This window comes from Palaemon carinicauda, chromosome 18 (assembly GCF_036898095.1).
Source record: "Palaemon carinicauda isolate YSFRI2023 chromosome 18, ASM3689809v2, whole genome shotgun sequence".
Taxonomy (NCBI): Eukaryota; Metazoa; Arthropoda; class Malacostraca; order Decapoda; family Palaemonidae; genus Palaemon; species Palaemon carinicauda.
The window spans coordinates 32,191,999-32,211,471 of NC_090742.1; the positions used below are offsets into that span (position 1 = coordinate 32,191,999).

At 41.1% G+C, this 19,473-nt stretch overlaps 1 protein-coding gene across 1 annotated transcript in view; it reads left to right on the forward strand.

Moving 5' to 3' along the window:
* Positions 1–19,473, forward strand: part of LOC137657749 (protein KRI1 homolog) — a 216,275-nt gene that overhangs the window by 172,258 nt on the left and 24,544 nt on the right. The window contains exon 11 of the mRNA XM_068392221.1: positions 14,412–14,666. Within this exon, the coding sequence (XP_068248322.1) occupies positions 14,412–14,666 (255 nt within the window). The remainder of the gene's footprint in view (positions 1–14,411; positions 14,667–19,473) is intronic.

The window sequence follows — 19,473 nt, forward strand, 5'->3', positions numbered from 1 at the left end:
GCCTCAGGCACAGGTCCAGCCTCCCTCTATCCAATAGACGGTGGACACGGATATAAACAGGCACTGCAAGGCTTGGACATCCACCAAGATCAGATGTCAGAGGCGTCCATTGACGCCAGACTGGACCTACTGCAAGAAGGCCCTGAATAAGGAGTGGTTCAACCACCCATGGAGGAAGGAGGATTTGTTTTGACGATGACTGAGGTACCCCAGCTCACTGTGCCGGCATATTAATTTATGCCGTCAACCTCTTCAACTCCAACTCCCTAACTGGCTAGACAGTTCGGCAGGAGCGAAATGCTCCTAGAGTCGATCCAGCAGATGCGGACACTGTTCAGGACTGTTCCGGAAGGAACGAGAGGAGAATAAGCAAGATCTCAAAAAGAGGAAAAGAGAGGTACAAGGAAGGAAACGCCCTGGCGCTTCCAGGGGCCCCGCTAAGCCCCTTGAAATATCTGACCTCCCTCACTGTTTCGAAACAACCCCCTGGGGTAGACGGAACACATGCCCAGGTTGAATAGGAAGTTTTATATCTCCTAGAAGTTGGGGCCCAATCCCCTTGAAGAACTTCAATTTTGACCCAGCTTTCAGCATATCCAGATTGCTTTGTGAGACTACGAGATGAACCTACATCCCGCGAGAAGGCTATACCAAAGGAAATCATTGTCCTCGAACATGACAAGGCCCAAGCCAGCCTTGCCAAGACCCAGAAAGGGCCCGGGTATAATAACTCCAAAGTCTCAGCATTGAACAAGAAGCATCCAACTGTCATTGCTTCTTCCTCATGAGCCTTCCCCCTTTCGGGGAAAGCCCTAGACTGTATCAGGAGTGCAGTCGAAGAGGGTAAACCCTGCCCAATCCTAGCGAAAGGCAAACCATTATCTCTAGCTATGCCCACCTGCGAGGAGAAGTGGAAAGAAGTACATCTAACCTTCTCCGTCTCGAAGTTGGATCCGGAGATAGCTGGTTAGCAGTTTAACGAGAACCTTCCAAAGTTGGCAAACCATCCTTTGAGAAGGGAACAGGAGACGAACGATAAGCTTGTTGCCTCCCTGTCTCATCAGAACCGCTTAAGAAATGTGTGCAGGCCTTTAGTAACGCCCCACCCTTGTGATGGATTTGTAGGTTTTTTCAGCTAAAAAAAGGATCGGTAGAGACCATGTGTTTGCCGCATCAACGGTGAAACACGAACCCAGAAAACTGATTTCATCAGGTATCTGGGGCGTAGACCCTTTCCCACAGGAAGTGGTCCAAGAAGTCATTACCAAAGCCACCACGGAGAATGGGAACCTGCTCCAAAAGTGGGGCATGTCCTCAAAGAGGAAATCATCATTAGAACTGCACAATTTCCGACTGTGACCATGATCACGATGCCTCAAGTGGTAGCCCAGCCGTAAACCACCTTCTAGATGGTTTCTCATCAGCTGGTAGCCAGTCACCTGTATTTAATCCAGGCTTTGAAAGGCACTTTACCACCTTTCGGCCCTACAAGGTAAGGGCCCAAAAAGAGGATCCTCCGGAAATCCTCCAAGGGTGGAGGAGGACGCGGTTACGGAAATATGTCCTCAGGAACCTCTAAACTATGTGAGGGTTCCAGGTAGGAGGCAGACTTTCCACTTTCAGGATCGTTGGACCTTCGATCCCTGGGTCCACAGCCAAATTACGAATGGACTTGGTTGGAAATGGAACGAAATCCACCCCACCTTTCCAAAATTCTTCCAACACTCCCCCCCCCTTATTGGAAGAATATGCCTCAGAACTCTCAAATAAGAAGGTAATGAGGAAAGTGAAGTCCATCAAAATTCCAGGGAAGGCTGTTTTATGTTCCCAAGAAGGACTTGGACAGACCCAGAGTCATTCTAGACTTGTCTCTACTCAACAAGTTCAGCGAGAACAACAAGTTCCGGATACTTACAGTGCAACACATAAGGACCCTTTTCCCAAAGAAGGGGCATATATAGTCTCAATAGACCTGGCAGATGCTTACTGGCACCTACCAGTCAGTCGCCCCCTCTCCTCCTACCTAGGATTCAAGCTACAGAAGACGAAATTTGTCTTCACAGCCATGCCCTTTGGACTAAATATAGCCCCAAAGGTATTCACAAAACTGACGGACACGATCGTCCAGCACCTACGCTCCGAAGGAGTACAAGTAGTAGCATACCTGGACGATTGGCGGGTGCGGGCAGCATTCAAGACTACTTGTCTGCAAGCGGCCGGAAAGGTGATCCAGTTCCTGGAACACCTGGGCCTCAAGACCAGTTGCTAGAAGTCTCACTTTTCTCCAGCTCACAAGTTTCAATGGTCGGGAATCTATTGGAACTTGCAGTCACAACACCTCTCCATTCTATTAAAGAAGAGGAGAGAAATAGCGGCATCTGTCAGGAGACTAATCCAACACAGAGGATTTCAAAATGCCAATAGGAAAGAGCACTGGGCTCTCTCCGGTTCGTAGTAGTGACAGACCCCGTGCTAAGAAGCATAGCCAAAGGATGCGTCAGGAGTCTGGAGAAGATGCGCATCAAAGGCTCGAAGAGATCAACAAGGTTGACACTGACACGATTGCGCACGCTTTTGAGGCCGTGGTCAATGAATAAGAGCCTAGCACAGACAATTTTCTTGCAACCACCACAAACATCAGTGGCGATACACACGGAAGCCTCCCTGAAAGAACGGGGAGGCCATCCGTATGAAAGGAAAGGGCAAGAAATTGATCATTCCAGTTCAAAAACTTTCACATCAACATCTTGGAGGCTATGACAGTCTTCCTGGTGTTGAGAAGACTGTCCCCTTGCAGAACAGTCCACATCAGATTGGCTCTCAACAACGAGGTGATAGTAATATGTCTAATCAACAAGGCTCTAGTTCACCTCACATCAACCATGTGATGTTAGCCACCTTCCGCCTGGCAAGGAAGAGTAGATGGCATTATCAAGCAGTTCACCTTCAAGGGTTCTGCAATGTGACGGCGGATGCTTTATCTAGGCGAAAGCCGATAGAGACAGAATGGTCTCTAGACGCAAACTCATTCTCCTTTATTCTCGATAAGTCCCGGAACTGCAGATCGACCTCTTCGCAATGAGGGACAACTAGAACTAGTAGCCCCTTACGAGAACCTTAAGCAGAAGCGATAGACGTCATGTCTTTCAACTGGAACGGATGGAATTGAATGTATCTGCTTCCACCAACCTACCTCCTGCTAAAAGTCCTCGACAAACTAGTATCCTGCAAAGGAACAGCTCCTGTAGTGGCCCCCATATGGACCAAAAACAATTGGTTTCCTCTAGTTCTAGAATTGAAACTGTAGCTGTTTCCTCTGCCGTACCCAGCTTTATCAAAACTGTTGCAGAAGTCGGCTATTACATTTCATCCCAAGAACCAACAACCTGCATTTCAGGATTTTTTCGCCCGAACAGCGAACAAAAGTTTGGGATCTCGAAGAATGTGACCGACTTCATTGTAGAGTACAAGTCAAGTCCAACCAGGAGACAATGTGAATTGTCTTGGAAGAAAGGGTCACCCCTCGTGAAAACAAGGGGACCAACAGAAATTTCAACAGGTTTCTGTCTCTTTCTTCTTTTACCTACTTGAACGAGGTCTGACTTCCACTACGGTAACCACGTGTAAGTCGGCCTTGACTAGACCTCTTCTATTCGCCTTTGAGACGGACCTCATAAGCGAAACCTTTTTTAAGGTACCAAAGCATACACTAGACCCAAGCCAACAACCCTCTAAAGCCCATTACATGGTCGTTGGTCAAAGTCTTACACTATGCTTCTAACCTAAACAATGAGGATTGTACTCTAAAGGAGCTAACACAGAAAGTCAATTTTTCTGTTCGCAATAGCCTCAGGGGCTAAAGTTAAATAAACATTGGCCCTATCAAGGATGTAGGCCATATTCAGTTCACAGAAGAGGGAGAACTGAATCCTTTCCCGATCCTACTTTTCTCGCCAAAAACGGGTTGCCACTCCAAGGATCCCACATCCTTGGAGAATCTGCCCATTGAAGGAAGATGTCTCCCTATACCCATTAGGGTGTCTTAAGGTCTATCTTTGTAGAACTTCAGACTTCAAGGAAGTACAGCTCTTCCGAGGCAATACCTCAGGATCAAAATCTATCCCTAAAATAACTGAGAGCAATTCTCACCTACTTATTCGCAGAGCGGATCCTGACAGCTCACCCGCAGTTCATGATCCTAAGAAAATTGCTTCTTCACGGAACTTCTTCCAACACAATTGAAGCAAGTACATAAGATAAGACATGTTGTGGTGGCGGCGGGTAGCTCTAAAGAACCCGTCATCTAAGCCTGTGATGAACAGTGAACTGCTTTGGGACTTTCTAGTGTATTGGGTGCATGGGTACTTTTACCCTCAAGTGCAAATCACAACTATGATTAACACACTGTTCCACATTGGTGCATATCTGACCGATAACACCAGTGCCGAGTGAACGTTGCATCACGGTGTTCATGCATTTCCAAAATCTGTACAAATCAGTCTGATTTGGTTTCACATCTCTATTAAGTGGCATCATTTCGATGAAATTACATATTTTCCCAAAAGGAGAAAATATGGACCCTGATGTGTTTTCAATGCCAGATCAGATTCATACTTGATTGTAACTACAATTGATAAATTAGCTACAAGGTAAAATACTAAACGGATTTGCGTCTTATTGCTGCTATCTCAGTAACAGACGAATAAAGTATACTAGTTTTAATTAAACCCTAGAAGGGCCCAACTTGAAATCAGAGTACAGATTTTCAAGGGATAAAGGGTAATCTCTAAGATCTACCGTCCGTCCCTATGGAGATACAAACTTTGAATCTTATAGCTTTCCCTGCAGGGGGCAGGAAGCCCTAAGCTAGTTCCAAGCTTAGTGGATATGACAAATAACGGTAATGCATATATAAAGGTCTAGGAAACCATATAAGGAACTTTACAAACCCACAGATATAGTACTTTTAAGTAATTCTCTGGTAGACTTCCATCAGGATGACATGGCTGAGCCCAAAAAACGGATTTTGAGCAAAGCGAAAAATCTATTTTTGGGTGATATGGCCATGTCGTCCTGATGGACCCTCCCTCCTTTCTAAAAAGGAGTATACTGTAAAGTCCCCACCCAAAACTACTCTATCTGCGGCTATCCATGCTTAATTGCAACAAGGAATAGTTCGCTGGGGTGGTACCTGAAGGGGATCCACCGGGTAACCTTGATAACGGCTCCCCTTCAATTTCGCCACTCTTCCCCCTCAAAGCAAAATCTCTATTCGGGGTGAAGATTGCTATGTTTCGTATCAAGAAATACGTCCCCTGATATTATGCGATATCCTTAAGAGTTATATTAAGGATACTCGTGCCAGGAGTTATAATTCTGGAGACCTGTGGTCAATTTTCTGGGAGTATCACTGTAGCCAAATATCCCTTAGAAAGCTGCCTAAAGGAACCTTCCATCAGGACGACATGGCCATATCACCCAAATATAGATTTTTCGCTTTCCTCAAAATCCGTTTTCCTACCCTTTTGCCTTCTCTGAAGGTTGTTACACAAGGTGTTTTCATCCCCAAACCTAAAGTTGACTCTAGTTGCCCCATAATGGCCTCCAACAGAATGGTACCCAGACCTGCTTCTACTAGTGGAGGTTCTGAGGGAACTTCCCCTTGGCACAACCTGCTTCGTCAATCAATCAATCAATCAACCTCCACTATGAGAGCTTCTACAACTTGGTGGACTCCCTCACTTCATGGGTGCTGGTTATCCTGCACCTCTTCTGACAGAGAGGCTTTTCATTGTTGTAATGTCTCTGAGAAAATCCTCCACGGACATGTGTCAAGCAAAGTGGTCCTTCTGTGGCTGGTGCCATTGAAAAAATACTTCTCCTCTTGAAGCCTCTATTCCACTAATGACAGCCTTTTTGGATTACCTACCAAAAGAAGGAGCCTCTTATTCTCAGCGGTAAAAGGGTATCGTTCAGCCTTCAGGCAGGTACTGAGACTGAGATAAGTAGATATTTCTGTACTTGTGAGGAGTATGGAGCATACCTGTCCTCCCTATGAAATTCGACTTCAAGCTTTGGATGTAACCAATGTGTTATGGCTCTAAAGAGAGCCCCTTAGGAGTTGATGAGGTGAGACTCGGATAGGAATCTTACCCTGAAATTAGTGTTTTGGCTTACCTTGGCATCGACAAAGCGGGTAGGCAAATTACACAGACTCTCGCGTTCATTCTCTCATTTTGAGCACTGGAGGTAGGTTCTTTTATCTTTGTTCCTGTCTTTGTATCGAAAACTTAAAATCCATCGATACTGGGTTCTAGGTTTTAATCTTTTACAGTATCTTCTCTTAGAATAGTAACCAATGATCCAGATGAGTTACTTGAAGAACCTAAGATTCCAGACCCAGGTACAGAACCTGTTTGTAAGCACTGGTTTAAAGTCGTTCATGAATGGCAGAGGCAAGGAATACTAACAATGCCCTAGCAGGATCATCACCCTTTTCCCCTCTCCACCAAAGCTGGGATCAAAGAGGGCTGGTCAGTGGCTGCTGATGACTAAGCAGGTGGACAGATAGGCTCCCCAAATACTTCATCTTCAACTTCCTTATGAGTCTGAGTGTAAAACAGACTTAAACATTAAATTGAATTCTGTGTATTTGTATTCCCGCAATTCTAGTCTCTCTATATGACATCTAGATTATGAGGCAGACGACAGAGTTTGGTAGCTGGATCTTATATCCCACCTCTTGCTAAAGCAAGCATTTTTAAAAAGTATCTTTTTAATTTTGGAAATGGCTTTTCATAATATAAATGTTCTTTAATAATTTTTTTATTGGTGTGGTATCAGCTCAGCTAGTAGGTTGCATCTTGTATTCACTCTGGATAATTTAAGTTTTTGTTCACTTTAAAGGTCGGCCTCTAATTCTTCACAGGTTTACTTTAGTGTGGTAATTTCTTACGCTCAGATTTTTATTACCATTATTAAGGATTACAGTATAGTAAAGAATAATGAAAGTTTAATTTTCTAATTAAATGCAGGAATATCCCTCAGTCATTACATCCCTCGGAAGATGCTATTATAGAGATATCTATATCCTGAAGGAGGTATCATTATATTGGATGATATTTTGGCCATGCAGTAAACCTCAGTATGTACGCAACACTAACATTCGAGTTGTAAAGAGGATCGGGGTTAGGAATTACTAGAAATATTACAATAAACTAAGTTATGAGAGTGGTGAGAGATTGCTGGGTTGGGTAAGAGTTGCAAATGGAAGAGTAATAGAAAGGGCATGGGTGGATTGTGTTGATAATAAGAAAGATGTGCATACGTTTAGAGGTATGGCTAATTATTATTATTATTATTATTATTATTATTATTATTATTATTATTACTTGCTAAGCTACAACCCTGGTTGGAAAAGCAGGATGCTTTCCCTGGGGTTCCAACAGAGAAAATAGCCTAGTGAAGAAAGGAAACAAGGAAAAATAAAATATTTTAAGAACAGTAACATAAAATTAACATTTCCTATATACTGTAAACTATGAAAACTTAACAAAACAAGAAGAAGAGAAATTAGATAGAATAGTGTGCCTGAGTGTACCCTCAAGCCAGAGAACTCTAACCCAAAACAGTGGAAGACCATGCTACAGAGGCTATGCCACTACCAAAGACTAGAGAATAATGGTTTGATTTTGGAGTTTCCTTCTCCTAGAAGAGCTGCTTACCAAAACTAAAGTCTCTCTTCTGCCCTTACCAAGAGGAAAGTGGCCACTGAACAATTGCAGTGCAATGGTTAACCCCTTCAGTGAAGAAAAATTATTTGGTAATCTCAGTGCTGTCAGGTGTATGAGGACAGAGGAGAATACGTAAAGAATAGGCCAGACTATTCAGTGTATGTGTAGGTAAAAGGAAAATTATCTGTAACCAGAGAGAAGGATCCAATGTAGTACTCTCTGGCCAGTCAAAGGACCCTATAAATCTCTAGCAGTAGTATCTCAATGGGTGGCTGGTGCCCTGGCCAACCTAATGTTATGTCTGATCATTTTTTGATAGAAGCAAAATTAGTTTTACCAAAAGTGTGGGGAAATACAAAGGGAGGCAGTGAAGATAGAAAAGTTAAAAAAAAAAACAAAGGTAAAATATGAATATCAAGAAAGGTTTGAAGTGGCATATGATGGTAAGAATGAGACAGAAATTGGTTGTCTAGAGGAGGAGTGGAAGTTAGTAAAAGAAAAATTTATTGGGCTTGTAAGTGATGTGTGTGGTAAGAGGATTGTTGGAAGCAACATGAGGAAGGGTAGTAGGTGGTGGAATGGAGTGAAGATGAAGGTGGAAGAGAAAAAGAGGGCATTTGAAGAATGGCTGCAGATTAATAGTATAGAGAAGTACTAAAGCTATAGAGAGAAAAATGTGGAAGTAAGATGTAAGGTAGCTTATGCAAAGATGGCAGCTAAGTTGGAGGTGGGATTAAGGATTGGGTCATTCGTATGAAGAGAATAAGTAGTACAGTAGTGTTGGAAAAATGTGAAGAGAGTAAGGAAGGGTGGATTGAAGAATGAAGTTACAATGAAAGATGGAAATGGAAGGTTGTTGAAAGTAGATGAGGCAAGGTGGCCTGAATATTTTGAAAGGTTGCTGAATATTAAGGATAATAGGGAGGCAAATATAATTGCTATTGCAGGAGTTGAGGTGCCAGTGATGTTAGATGAAAATGGGAGAGAGATTACAAGAGAGGAAGTGAAGAGAACACTTGATGAAATGAGAGCAGGAAAAGCACCTGGTATGGATGGTGAAAAGGCTGAGATATTGAAGGAAAGTGGTGTGATTGTACTTGACTGGTTGATGATATTGTTTAATATATGTTTTATGTTGTCAATGGTGCGAATGGACTAATTGGGTGTAAGTATTGTTCTACTATACAAAGATATGGGAGATGTTCATGCGTGTTGTAATTCTAGGGATATTAGATTGAGTGTGGTTGGAGAAATGTATGGTAGTGTTAATTAACCCCTTCACTACAAAGCACTCAATCTATATACAAGATTTGTCACCATCAGATATACAAGCTCACTTACTCTATAATAACTTACATTTCCATGTTTATTTGTTTTACTACTGATTACAGAATAAATTTTCAAGTTTGCTTTATTTCTTCTATTTTATTCTCTAAACCAAAAAAATAATTTCCGTTCATTGTGAAGTGATCATAGAATAATTTTCAGAAATTTGCATCATATAATTTTCTGTAAATAATGGTAAAGCACTTTGATTTTGTGTGAAAAGAATTATATATTCATTGGAGTCACTATGTTATTCTGTAATAATTTTGAGATAAATAGCTGTTGAAAGGTATAAAATTATTCGTCAGTTCTAATGGACTTTACATTATACAGAAATTTAATGCAAAGATCAATTTGTTTTCTTTGACACAAGAAGTATTCTATAATGTATAATTATAAGGTATGGTAAAACATTGTGATTTTATGTGTAAAAAATTTTATATTCTTTGAAGGGACCGTTATTCAGGAATACTGTAGCGTTTAACTGTTATTCCGTAATAATTCCACAATAAATAGTGTTTGAAAGGTATAAAGCTACTTGTCAGTAATAATGGATTTTAAGTTAAACAGAAATATAATGAAAAATTCATTTGTTTCCTTTGACACAAGTATTCAATAATGTCTAATTTATAAAGTTTATGATAAATATAAAAAACCTGATGTAAAGAGAGATAATGTTAATTATTACTCTAAAAAACAATGAGACCAATACTAATATGAAATACTGTGTATAAAACATAATGATTTTATTATTTTGTGGAAATGATTGTTGAAAACAAAGGAATAAAGTAAAAAATAGACAAATCTTGTTGTAAGCCAACAACTTGCATTACTGGTAAAACGTTTTGGTGACTTGTTGGTGGGACTTTTGTGAGTAAGAGGTGGAGAACCTATGATATTTGAGGAGCTATGTAGTAATTTTTGTGCGATTTGAATACATATGCCAGCATAGAAATACACTAAAATAGACTTCACATAATCATGAATAAAGATTAGAATCGCAAGTGTTTCAGTTGGAGGTGGGGTGAGATGTGAGGATCCCTACGTCTCTAGGCTGGGGGTGTCAGGGGTGGGGTTTGAGTAATGCCTCAGGTAGGAAATGTCACCATTGGCTAGAGAGAGTGGTGTTATTCATTATGGAAACATAAAAACAGACTAGAATAGCTCTTACACAATCTGAAATAAAGGGTAGAATCCCAAAGACTTCTTTGGTTGGCTGAAGAAAGGAGGAGGGACTGATATCAAAGAGAGGAGGAGATTTTTTAGTGAAATTTCCCAAGTGTGAATTGTGTGTGATATATTATATGGAATTGATGGAAGGGTGTTGCAAGCAGTGAAGAGTTTGTACATAGGTACAGTAGTAAAGCGTATGTTAGTTTAGGAAATGTAGTGAATTATTGGTTTCCAGTGAGAGGGTGGCTGAGACAGGGATGTATGATGCTGCCATGGAGGTTTAATTTATTTGTTGATGGAGCTGTAAGAAAGGTGAATGCTCAAGTGCTGGATCAAGGACTGTAACTGATAGATGAGAGTGATCATGAGTGCCAGGTAAATCAGTTGTTTTCAGATGATACTGTGTTGGTTACAGACTCGGAGGAGAAGCTGTGTCGATTAGTGACAGAGTTTGGAAGGGTGTGTGAGAGGAGGAAGTTGCGAGTTAATGTGAGTAAAAGTATGGTTATGAGGTACATGAGAAGGGAGGCTTTGCTAGATTGAATGTCATGATGAATGAAGAGTTACTTGAGAAAGTAGATCAGTTTAAGTACTTAGGCTCTGTTGTTGCTGCAAATGGTGGAGTTGAAGCAGATGTACATCAGAGTGAATGAAGGATGTAAAGTGTCAGGGCAGTGAAGGGAGGAGTAAAGAATAGAAGGTTAGGGATGAATGTAAGGAGAGTTCTGTATGACAAAGTGATTGTGCCAACTGTGATGTATGGATTAGAGTTTGTGGGGAATGAAAGTGACGGAGGAACAGAAATTGAATGTTTGAAAGGTCTGAGGAGTATGGCTGATATGTCTCGATTGGATATGATTAGGAATGAAGTAGTGAGGATGAGAATTGTTGTGAGAAATGAATTAGCAACTACAGTGGATATGAATGTGTTGAGGTGATTTGTCCACGTACAGAAGATGGAAAATGGTCGTCTGTTGAAGGTGATGAATGCAAGAGTTGATGGGAGAAGTGCAAGAGGAAGGCCAAGATTTGGGTGAATGAATTGGTTGAAGAAAGCCCTAGGTACCAGGAAGATAGATGTGAGAGGCAATAGAGCATACTAGAAATAGAAATGAATGGCGAGTGATTATGACGCAGCTCCAATAACCTCTGCTGCTACCTCGAGTCACCTTGGTTACCGCTGAGGTAGCGGCAGTAGGGGAGTCAGCATATGAACCTTAATTTGTGGTGGAAGATGGGGGTAGGGCGAGCTGTGGCAACCTAACTTTACCAACCAAACTCGGCTGAGTCCCTCGTCAGGCCAAGAGGAACAATAAAAAGAAAAATCTCCTTTTGTTTTTGTGTTTTGTGCCAGCTACCAACCAAAATTTGGGGAAGTGCTTTAGTAAGTAGACAGCTTCTGATTTAATGTTTTCATCAAAGTATTCAGAGACAGCTGTTTCATAAGTATACAGGATATACCTCTCAATTCCTTAATTTCATGGTGAATAAGACCAATAAATTTTTCATGTAGCTCAGTAATCAACTTAATTCTAGATTCATCATCTAGATTCAGCATAATATTTCATGCCTAAATAACGCAGTTTCATCCGTAACCTAAATGCTGAGTGATAACTAGGTGACCTATACCATTCAGTAACAGCTAGGGTTCTGTTGGCTAAACACAAAAGTGAATTGCAAATGTTGTCGATCAAGGTAGGCTTTGGGGGAATACAGTACAATATAATCTTGTCTCTTTTACCTTCCTTCATGGCCAAAATGTTTTGAAGACTAAGAGTCTGTCTTAGTTTTTTCACATCCCTTCACTTAAACTAGATGAAGACAGTTCAATAGAGACTCGTTTTTTGTCCAGTTGTATTATTATTACTATTATTACTAAAATCTGTTTTATCCTAGCTGGTAACTGAAGCCAAACCATGGTTTAAAAGTTCATCGCTGATTGGCTATTGGTTTAGGCCTCCTCCCTCACACCCGCTGACCGACGACAAAGCAAAACATTTCATTTGTTCGCGGTAAACGATGTTCAATTTTGCTTTATACCTCACTTAGTTTTCGTAATATCTACCTAGTTCTTTGGTCACACAGATTAAAGGTAGATGGTGAGTATTACCTTGAGAAAATATCCATACATTAAAAAAATATACGAAAAAATACGAGTTGAAATGAAACGAGTGCTGAAAACACTTTTTACAACCTTTTTTATATGCTGTTTTAACCTACAAATGTTTGCAAACATAATGAAAATAGGTGGATTTTGTAGAAAAAATCCTCTTGAATGTCATGAACCTAGAAAAATAATGCAAGAAAGGAAAAAAATGGTGAAATATTTGGCTTTGTACTGCAATATTGTTGCTAATTTTTTTATTTTTCGTCACTGCCGCAAGCTTCCCGCCCTCACACGATCCCCCGTCGTCATTAAAGTATTCCGTTACTCATCATGAGAAGTTTTCAATTTTTCCTTTGTAGCTCACTTATTTCCCGTCATATCTACTTGGTTCTTTGGTAACCGATCGATTAAAATGAAAGACTATAATTTCGGTGAAAAAATGTCCACTGCATAAAATAAGTTTTGAAATGCGAGTTGAAGTGAAGTTATCTCCTAAGAATCTTTATATCACTCTCAATAGCCAATCGGTGATGAGCTTTCAAACTGTTGTTTGGTTCCATTTGCCAGCTAGGATGAAACAGACTATAGCTAAGCTACAACCCTAGTTGGAAAAGCAGGATGCTATAAGCTCAAGGGCTCCAACAGGGAAAAATAGTCCAGTAAGGAAAGGAAATTAACTATAAGAGAAGTAAAGAACAGTTAAAACAAAATATTTTAAGAATAGTAACAACATGGAAATAATTCTTCCTTATATAAACTATAAAAACTTATAAAAAATAAAAAAACAAGAGGAAGAAAAATAAGACAGAATAGTGTGCACAACTGTAGCCGCAAGCAAGAGAACTGTACTCCTAGACCATGGAAGGCAATTGGTACAGGGGCTATGGCACTACCTAAGACTAGAGAACAATGGTTTGATTTTGGAGTGTCCTTCTCCATGGACAAACAAAGGTGGTAGAGGTACAGTATCCCTGTTTGGTTCTGTGGGCTGAGGATCCTTAATTGCCCTTTAATAAAAACTTTTCTGGCATTCCATGTTGAATTTCAATCACAGAAGCAAACAAGCAATCTATAAAAAATCATCAGTGCTTGAGGGTTAAGGTACATAATCTTAGGAGTGCGACTACCTTGATGTTTTGTAATCTTTCTCTGAAAAAGTTTCCAGCAGCAGCTCAAGTGTTTGCCAAAGATTATCTTAAAAAGGCAATCTGCAGTACAGTATTGTATTTTTAATTACCTTAGCTAAAAATTTAGAATACCATATTTCAGTAAACAATCGGGTTTCCCCATTTTAAACTATAATTTAAACAGTTTAATAAAGTAAGCTAGGCAAGTAATCGAGGTCAGGTTAGTAATCTTTAATTTCATTGTATTACCTGTACTAAAGATTATCCCTTTCTTTCATTCAATTGTGCCTCACCTCCAACAGTGTAGGAGTCAGCAATATTGATATTAAGGTAGATTTATAGAAATACTTAAAATTTTGATAATAAAAAATTCTTGTTTCTATACTCATCTGATGTTCATATATTGTTTATGCCCACCCTCCCCACTTAGTTTCAAAACTGAAAACTATACTTAATAATGCTGTAATCTAGGTTTCATACCACTTACTGATAAGGGCTCTATTCCTTTAAGGGCATGTATTTCTTGATACTTTCATTCACTGTGAAAGGAGAATAAACTAAAAGATGCTTACTTTTATAATCTTCAAAGGGAGGAGTTGGCTTAGGATTTTAATGATTTTTAAAGATGATAGATATAATAGCCCAACCCTGTAAGTTATAATTTTCAAGAGAATGGTTTGGCTAAACTTTTCATATTTTTTACCATGTATAGATCTTATTCACTGCAATTTCAATGACTGATCAATGCAGTGTAAATATATTTCCTGATTTTAATCTTAATTTGCTCATCAAAAAGTTTTTTAGTGGTCCATGGAACTCTGCAAACCTTGTTAGTTAAACAAAATAAGTATTATTTCAAGAATACCATGTCTTAATTTTATCTTGATGATAATTGCTTGAAATATTTAATTCTATATTTAAGAGAAATTCCTTTTCTGATTTCAGATGGATGCTGATTATGATCCATCTAAAGCTCAAGAAGAGAAAAAAACAGGTACGAGGCGTAAAGTTAGACACAAATCTAACTTTTCAAAGGCTTTAGAGAAGAAGAAGCCTTTATTTGATCCTAATGAGAAAGACTTTGCTTCATATTTTGATGAATATTATAAGCTGGACTTTGAAGATGTTGTTGGTGGAATCCCGTGTCGGTTCAAATACCGGAAAGTTGAAGAAAATAACTTTGGTTTAACTACAGGAGAGGTAAGTTTTCATTTTGAGCTCAAAGTTTTGGTACAGAAAATTTGATTTGGAATAGAAGTTTTATTTAACACCTTGCTTAGTGCATCAAAGGGCAATATACTACCTACCCAATGGTGTTGAGGACTGTTCTATGACTGACGTGTATACTATAGTCTGAGGCAGGGTACATATTTTGTTAGGACTTTTTATACACTTATCTTACATAGTCTGACATAATATTCTTTATACAAGCGTAGATTTTATACCTTTAAAACTGTAATAAAGCAAATCAATCTCCCATTATACATAATGTTCATAAATATATAGCTCCTTCATGTATCAACTCCAATATCCGGTGATGGTTCCCACGTGCTTTATCTATTTTCATTGGACCATTCTGTTGTTCAACTATATACTGTTGCCTAATCCTAGGCTTCTATTGAGCACCACATGATTTCAAGCTGCTCCAGTCTGCCCCAATATGATCACACTGGAGGGAGTACTACTTGCCAGTAAGTCTTATGTAACGAGTTTAGTCAATATTATTTTGATCCGGCCTCTACAGTACTTTAAAATTGACATCTTTCCCTTTTAATAGATTTGACAAGCTACTTGTCATATGGTATAATATAGGAGGAGTATTCAATTTAATGGACCCCTTTGTATTTTAGCTTATAGTAGAGCAGATTCCCTCATCATTTCAGTGAGGCCACAACATCTCAGATATAATTTGTGCTGATCAGTAGCCATTATGATTGGTTCAGTAAATTGTTGTTACCTTCTCACTCACACACCAGTAAAACCCAGTCACTTTTATCTTTTGGCTTGAGGAGAACGGACGTGTATGCTCTTTTTTCAAAGACATGGCCATTACAAACAATTGCTTTTCATTACTTTTTATCTTTCAGGAGTGCGGGTTCCTTTTGATGTTACTCATGTGCACTTGTCCAGGGCCTGAAGGGCGTTCTTGCGGCACCTTCATGTCCTTGGTCAAGGCCAACCCCCCACTCTTCGTGTCAGACCTGCAAAGGACGTCGTTGCGAGCAGGGTTCCACCTGCGAAGGGTGTAGGGAGTGGTCTGCCTCCAAGTGGGAGAGATTTGGGTACCGACAAAAGTAGAAGTCTAAGAGAGATTCTTTGCCTTCGGGAATTTCCTCAGGGGCGGAGAATCCTTGAATGACTTCTCTCACCCCTCGATCTCTTCCCTAAGCTGCTGCTCATTCTGCTTCTTCCGAGTGATATCTAAGTATTAGTGTAGACCACCTAATGTTAGGGCAACCGCGGTGTCATGGGGACATTGTTGCTTGCCCTAGAGAAGCCACTTCACCCCCACCCTCGGGCGAGTCCTTCTCCCTTTCAAATGTGCTGCAGGCTTGGCTGTCGTTGGGTGTGGCCGGGCCTCCTTCCAAGGAGGTGCTCTTGGAAATTCTTCAACTAGGTGCACGGAGGGGTCCTTCTCCTGGTTCCTCTGGGGTTTAAGTCCTTACTCTTATAGGTCTGGCTGTGTGCGAGGCCCATCACTCGCCTTCTGCTACAATCAGACCAACACGCCCGCTTGCCTACTCATCGAAGACCTCCTGCTGACGATGAGACCTCCCGCCATTCTCGGATCTCTTCGTCTTCCAGGGACCATAGTCCTCTACATTCGCCCTCCATCAGGCAGCACTCCAGTTTGCAAGATCAACGATCTTCTCGTTGTTCTCCTGCTTGTGATCATCGGTCTTCTCTGGATTGTCACTTCGGCATGTTCATCAGCTAACACCTCGTGTTCGACGCTCTGCTATTCATCGTTCTCCTGCTGTTGATGATCGCCTTTCTGACTTGATGCTCGCCATCTCTCTGTTCCTCATGTGATCATGCATCTCTTCGTGATCATCATTCTCTTTTAGCCTGTCGTTCCCCATCTCGCCCTTCTAGAGGACGCTCCCCTAATCAGCGATCTCTGGCGCTCCCCTCGTCATCTCGCCATTCATCTCGATGCTACTTGCCGTCTCGCCAATCACCAGTTTGGCGCTCTTCTGCCCACCATTCAACAGCACAATCTTTACCTGCTCGTTGATCGCCAGCTTGTCACCATTCTCCTGCTTGTCGATTGTTAACACGTTGCTCTCAAGTGTGACGCTCACCAACGCGTCGCTCTATAGTGTGACACTCATCCACGTCGCTCGCCAACGAGCCACTTGCCGACGTCTCGCTCCCCTACTCGTCGACAATCACCACCTCGCTGTTCTCCTTCTCGTCGATCTCCAGCGCGTGATCACTGATCTCAAACTTGTTGAAGGTCTCTTGATACCTGCCTTACCTTCTCCACCACACTCTCCATCTCTCGCACGTTGATGGTGCACGCCCGCGTGTGAAACAGAGGTTTCCGTACGCGCTTCCATGAGTTCTTCACGCCTTCCCGCAAGTTCTTCACATACTCTTGCAAACAAAGACAAACCAGCTCCCTAACAGAACATCACAGAGATTACAGCTCCAGTAGATAAGCCACAGATGTCACCAGCTAGAACTAGATGGCTCATTCCTTTTTCAGAAGGCTTCAGGGAGCCATATAACAAGTATGCTGGCATGACTATCTTCCTGGACCACCCTGGGAGGGGTTACTTAGGAGTACCATCAGATGCCTGTTCCCCTTCTTTCACCTCGGTTTCAGGTTCTGAGGCAGCGTTCTTCAAGGAAGCTTTCTCCACTTCCAGGCCTCCCCAAGGACACCCCGTATCTGACAGCTGTAGGAGAATGAATGAATGATTTGAAATTCTCTGGCATCCTGACATCGAGAAGAACAGCCATCGTGGCTCAACAACGTCATGAAAGCCGTCAGGGAAACGATGATGAACACAAACCAGCCAGAGCAGCAACCACTCAGGCAGAGGTCAGCGATAGCCTCTACTCCTGGGATTTTGCTGGAGAAGTCAGTTCCCGCCTGAATCTGACACCGGTCATGACGACAAAGCAGAAGAGGAGGCTGCTGAAGCGGACTCCGCCTCTCACAGACTTACTTCGCGCTCATTCGAGCAGGGACATAAGCTCTACTCCCTTGTGTCCAACTATATGCCTTCGCCTATTGAGGTAGTTCCACCCAACTTATGGCCTATCTCCAGACCACCTACGGAAGACAAGGAACTTTCTGCAAAAGAGGTTCAGACCTCTACGGAACGATAAGCACCTTCCAGACCTTCCTTTGCTGGAGGAGTATTTTCTGTTCCACAAATAGCCTAAGGACGCCAAGACCATCCCTAAGAACTCAAAGGCATGAGCAGCTCTCATGCAAGAGAGAGCAAGATCTACCCCACTTTAACTTGGCTGAGCAGTACATATTTAATTTTAATTTTTTCATCTAAATATACAGTATGTAAGAATGTGTAGGTAGTAAGTTGGCCAGGGCACCAGTCACCCATTGAAATACTACCACTAGAGAGTTATAGGGTCCTTTGGTTGGCCAGACAGTACTACACTAGATCCTTCTCCCTGGTTACGGTTCACTTTCCCTTTGCCTACACATACACCGAATACTCTGGCCTATTCTTTACATATTCTCCTCTGTCCTCATACACCTAACAACACTGAGATTACCAAACCATTCTTCTTCACCCAAGGGGTTAACCACAGCACTGAAATTGTTCAGTGGCTACTTTCCTCTTGGTAAAGGTAGAAGAGACTCTTTAGGGGACTGTCTGCCATGTCCGCCATTTTTTTTTCTAATGATTCAAAATACTCAATTTCTGTATATGTTTTAGACACACATAATGCCTTCATCATATAAAAATTTTAAGTCATTTGATCAAAAACTTTGTTTATTAGCAAAAATCATGATTTTTATGAAAATTTTAGGTACATTTTTCTTAACTATTATGACACCAATTGTATTGAAAATCATACCATCAAAACTTCTTTGTAAATCAAATGATTCTGTGTGACAAATTTTCAATTTTGCTTATTCTTTCTTTAATGAATTTTTTCTTAATTTTCTTCGTTTAGACGTAGAATAATCATGAAAAAAGAACAAGGAAAATCAGAATTCTGGTATACAAAATTCTGGGATTATTATTTTTCTTTTCAATGATATCTTTCTCTCAAAAATCGAGCAATGAATAAGTGAGAAAAAAGGGATTTTGACGAAGGAAAAATCTATTTCTGGGGAGAGACCTGTGACGCCCAGTGAAAAGTCCTTCTTTTCTAATATAAATCTTCCAAATATACTAGAGAAAGATAAAAGCATGGAATGCAGAGGTTACAACCCTCGCGCGAGCACCCTGTTGGTGTCGTATATCTAACAAGGGCGTGTGTAAACCACTATTCACAGGCTGTCTTCCATTTAGATAATCCCTTTATCAAAGGGGAGGGCCGTGACAGGCCCTAGAGAATACAGTTGGGCTACCCTACCGACATCTACTACTCGCGCTCTCCAGGTCATCCTTCTGCAAGAACATATGGCTTGGCAAGGAAAGGGTGGGTCCGTACAAAATAACCGGGAAGGGTTTCACCGGGCGTCACAGGTCTCTCCCCAGAAATAGATTTTTCCTTCGTCAAAATCCCTTTTCTGGGTCGATCTGTGACGGCCGGTGAAAATGTACCAGAGAATGCCTTCCAAGCCCAACAAAGTAATAACATAATGCGGAGAATACAATCACCATGTTCGACAATAATATAAAATAATAATGTAAGAACCGTCCAATTACCAACCAGCCAAATGACATAGGGAGCGTAAGGCTAAATAACTAAGACGACAAGGAATCAACTGAGTGTCAAATCGCAAAAGGCATCAAACCTTACATGTCTAAGCATATCTAAACCTTAAAGGAACGGTAACTACAATAACAGTTAAACC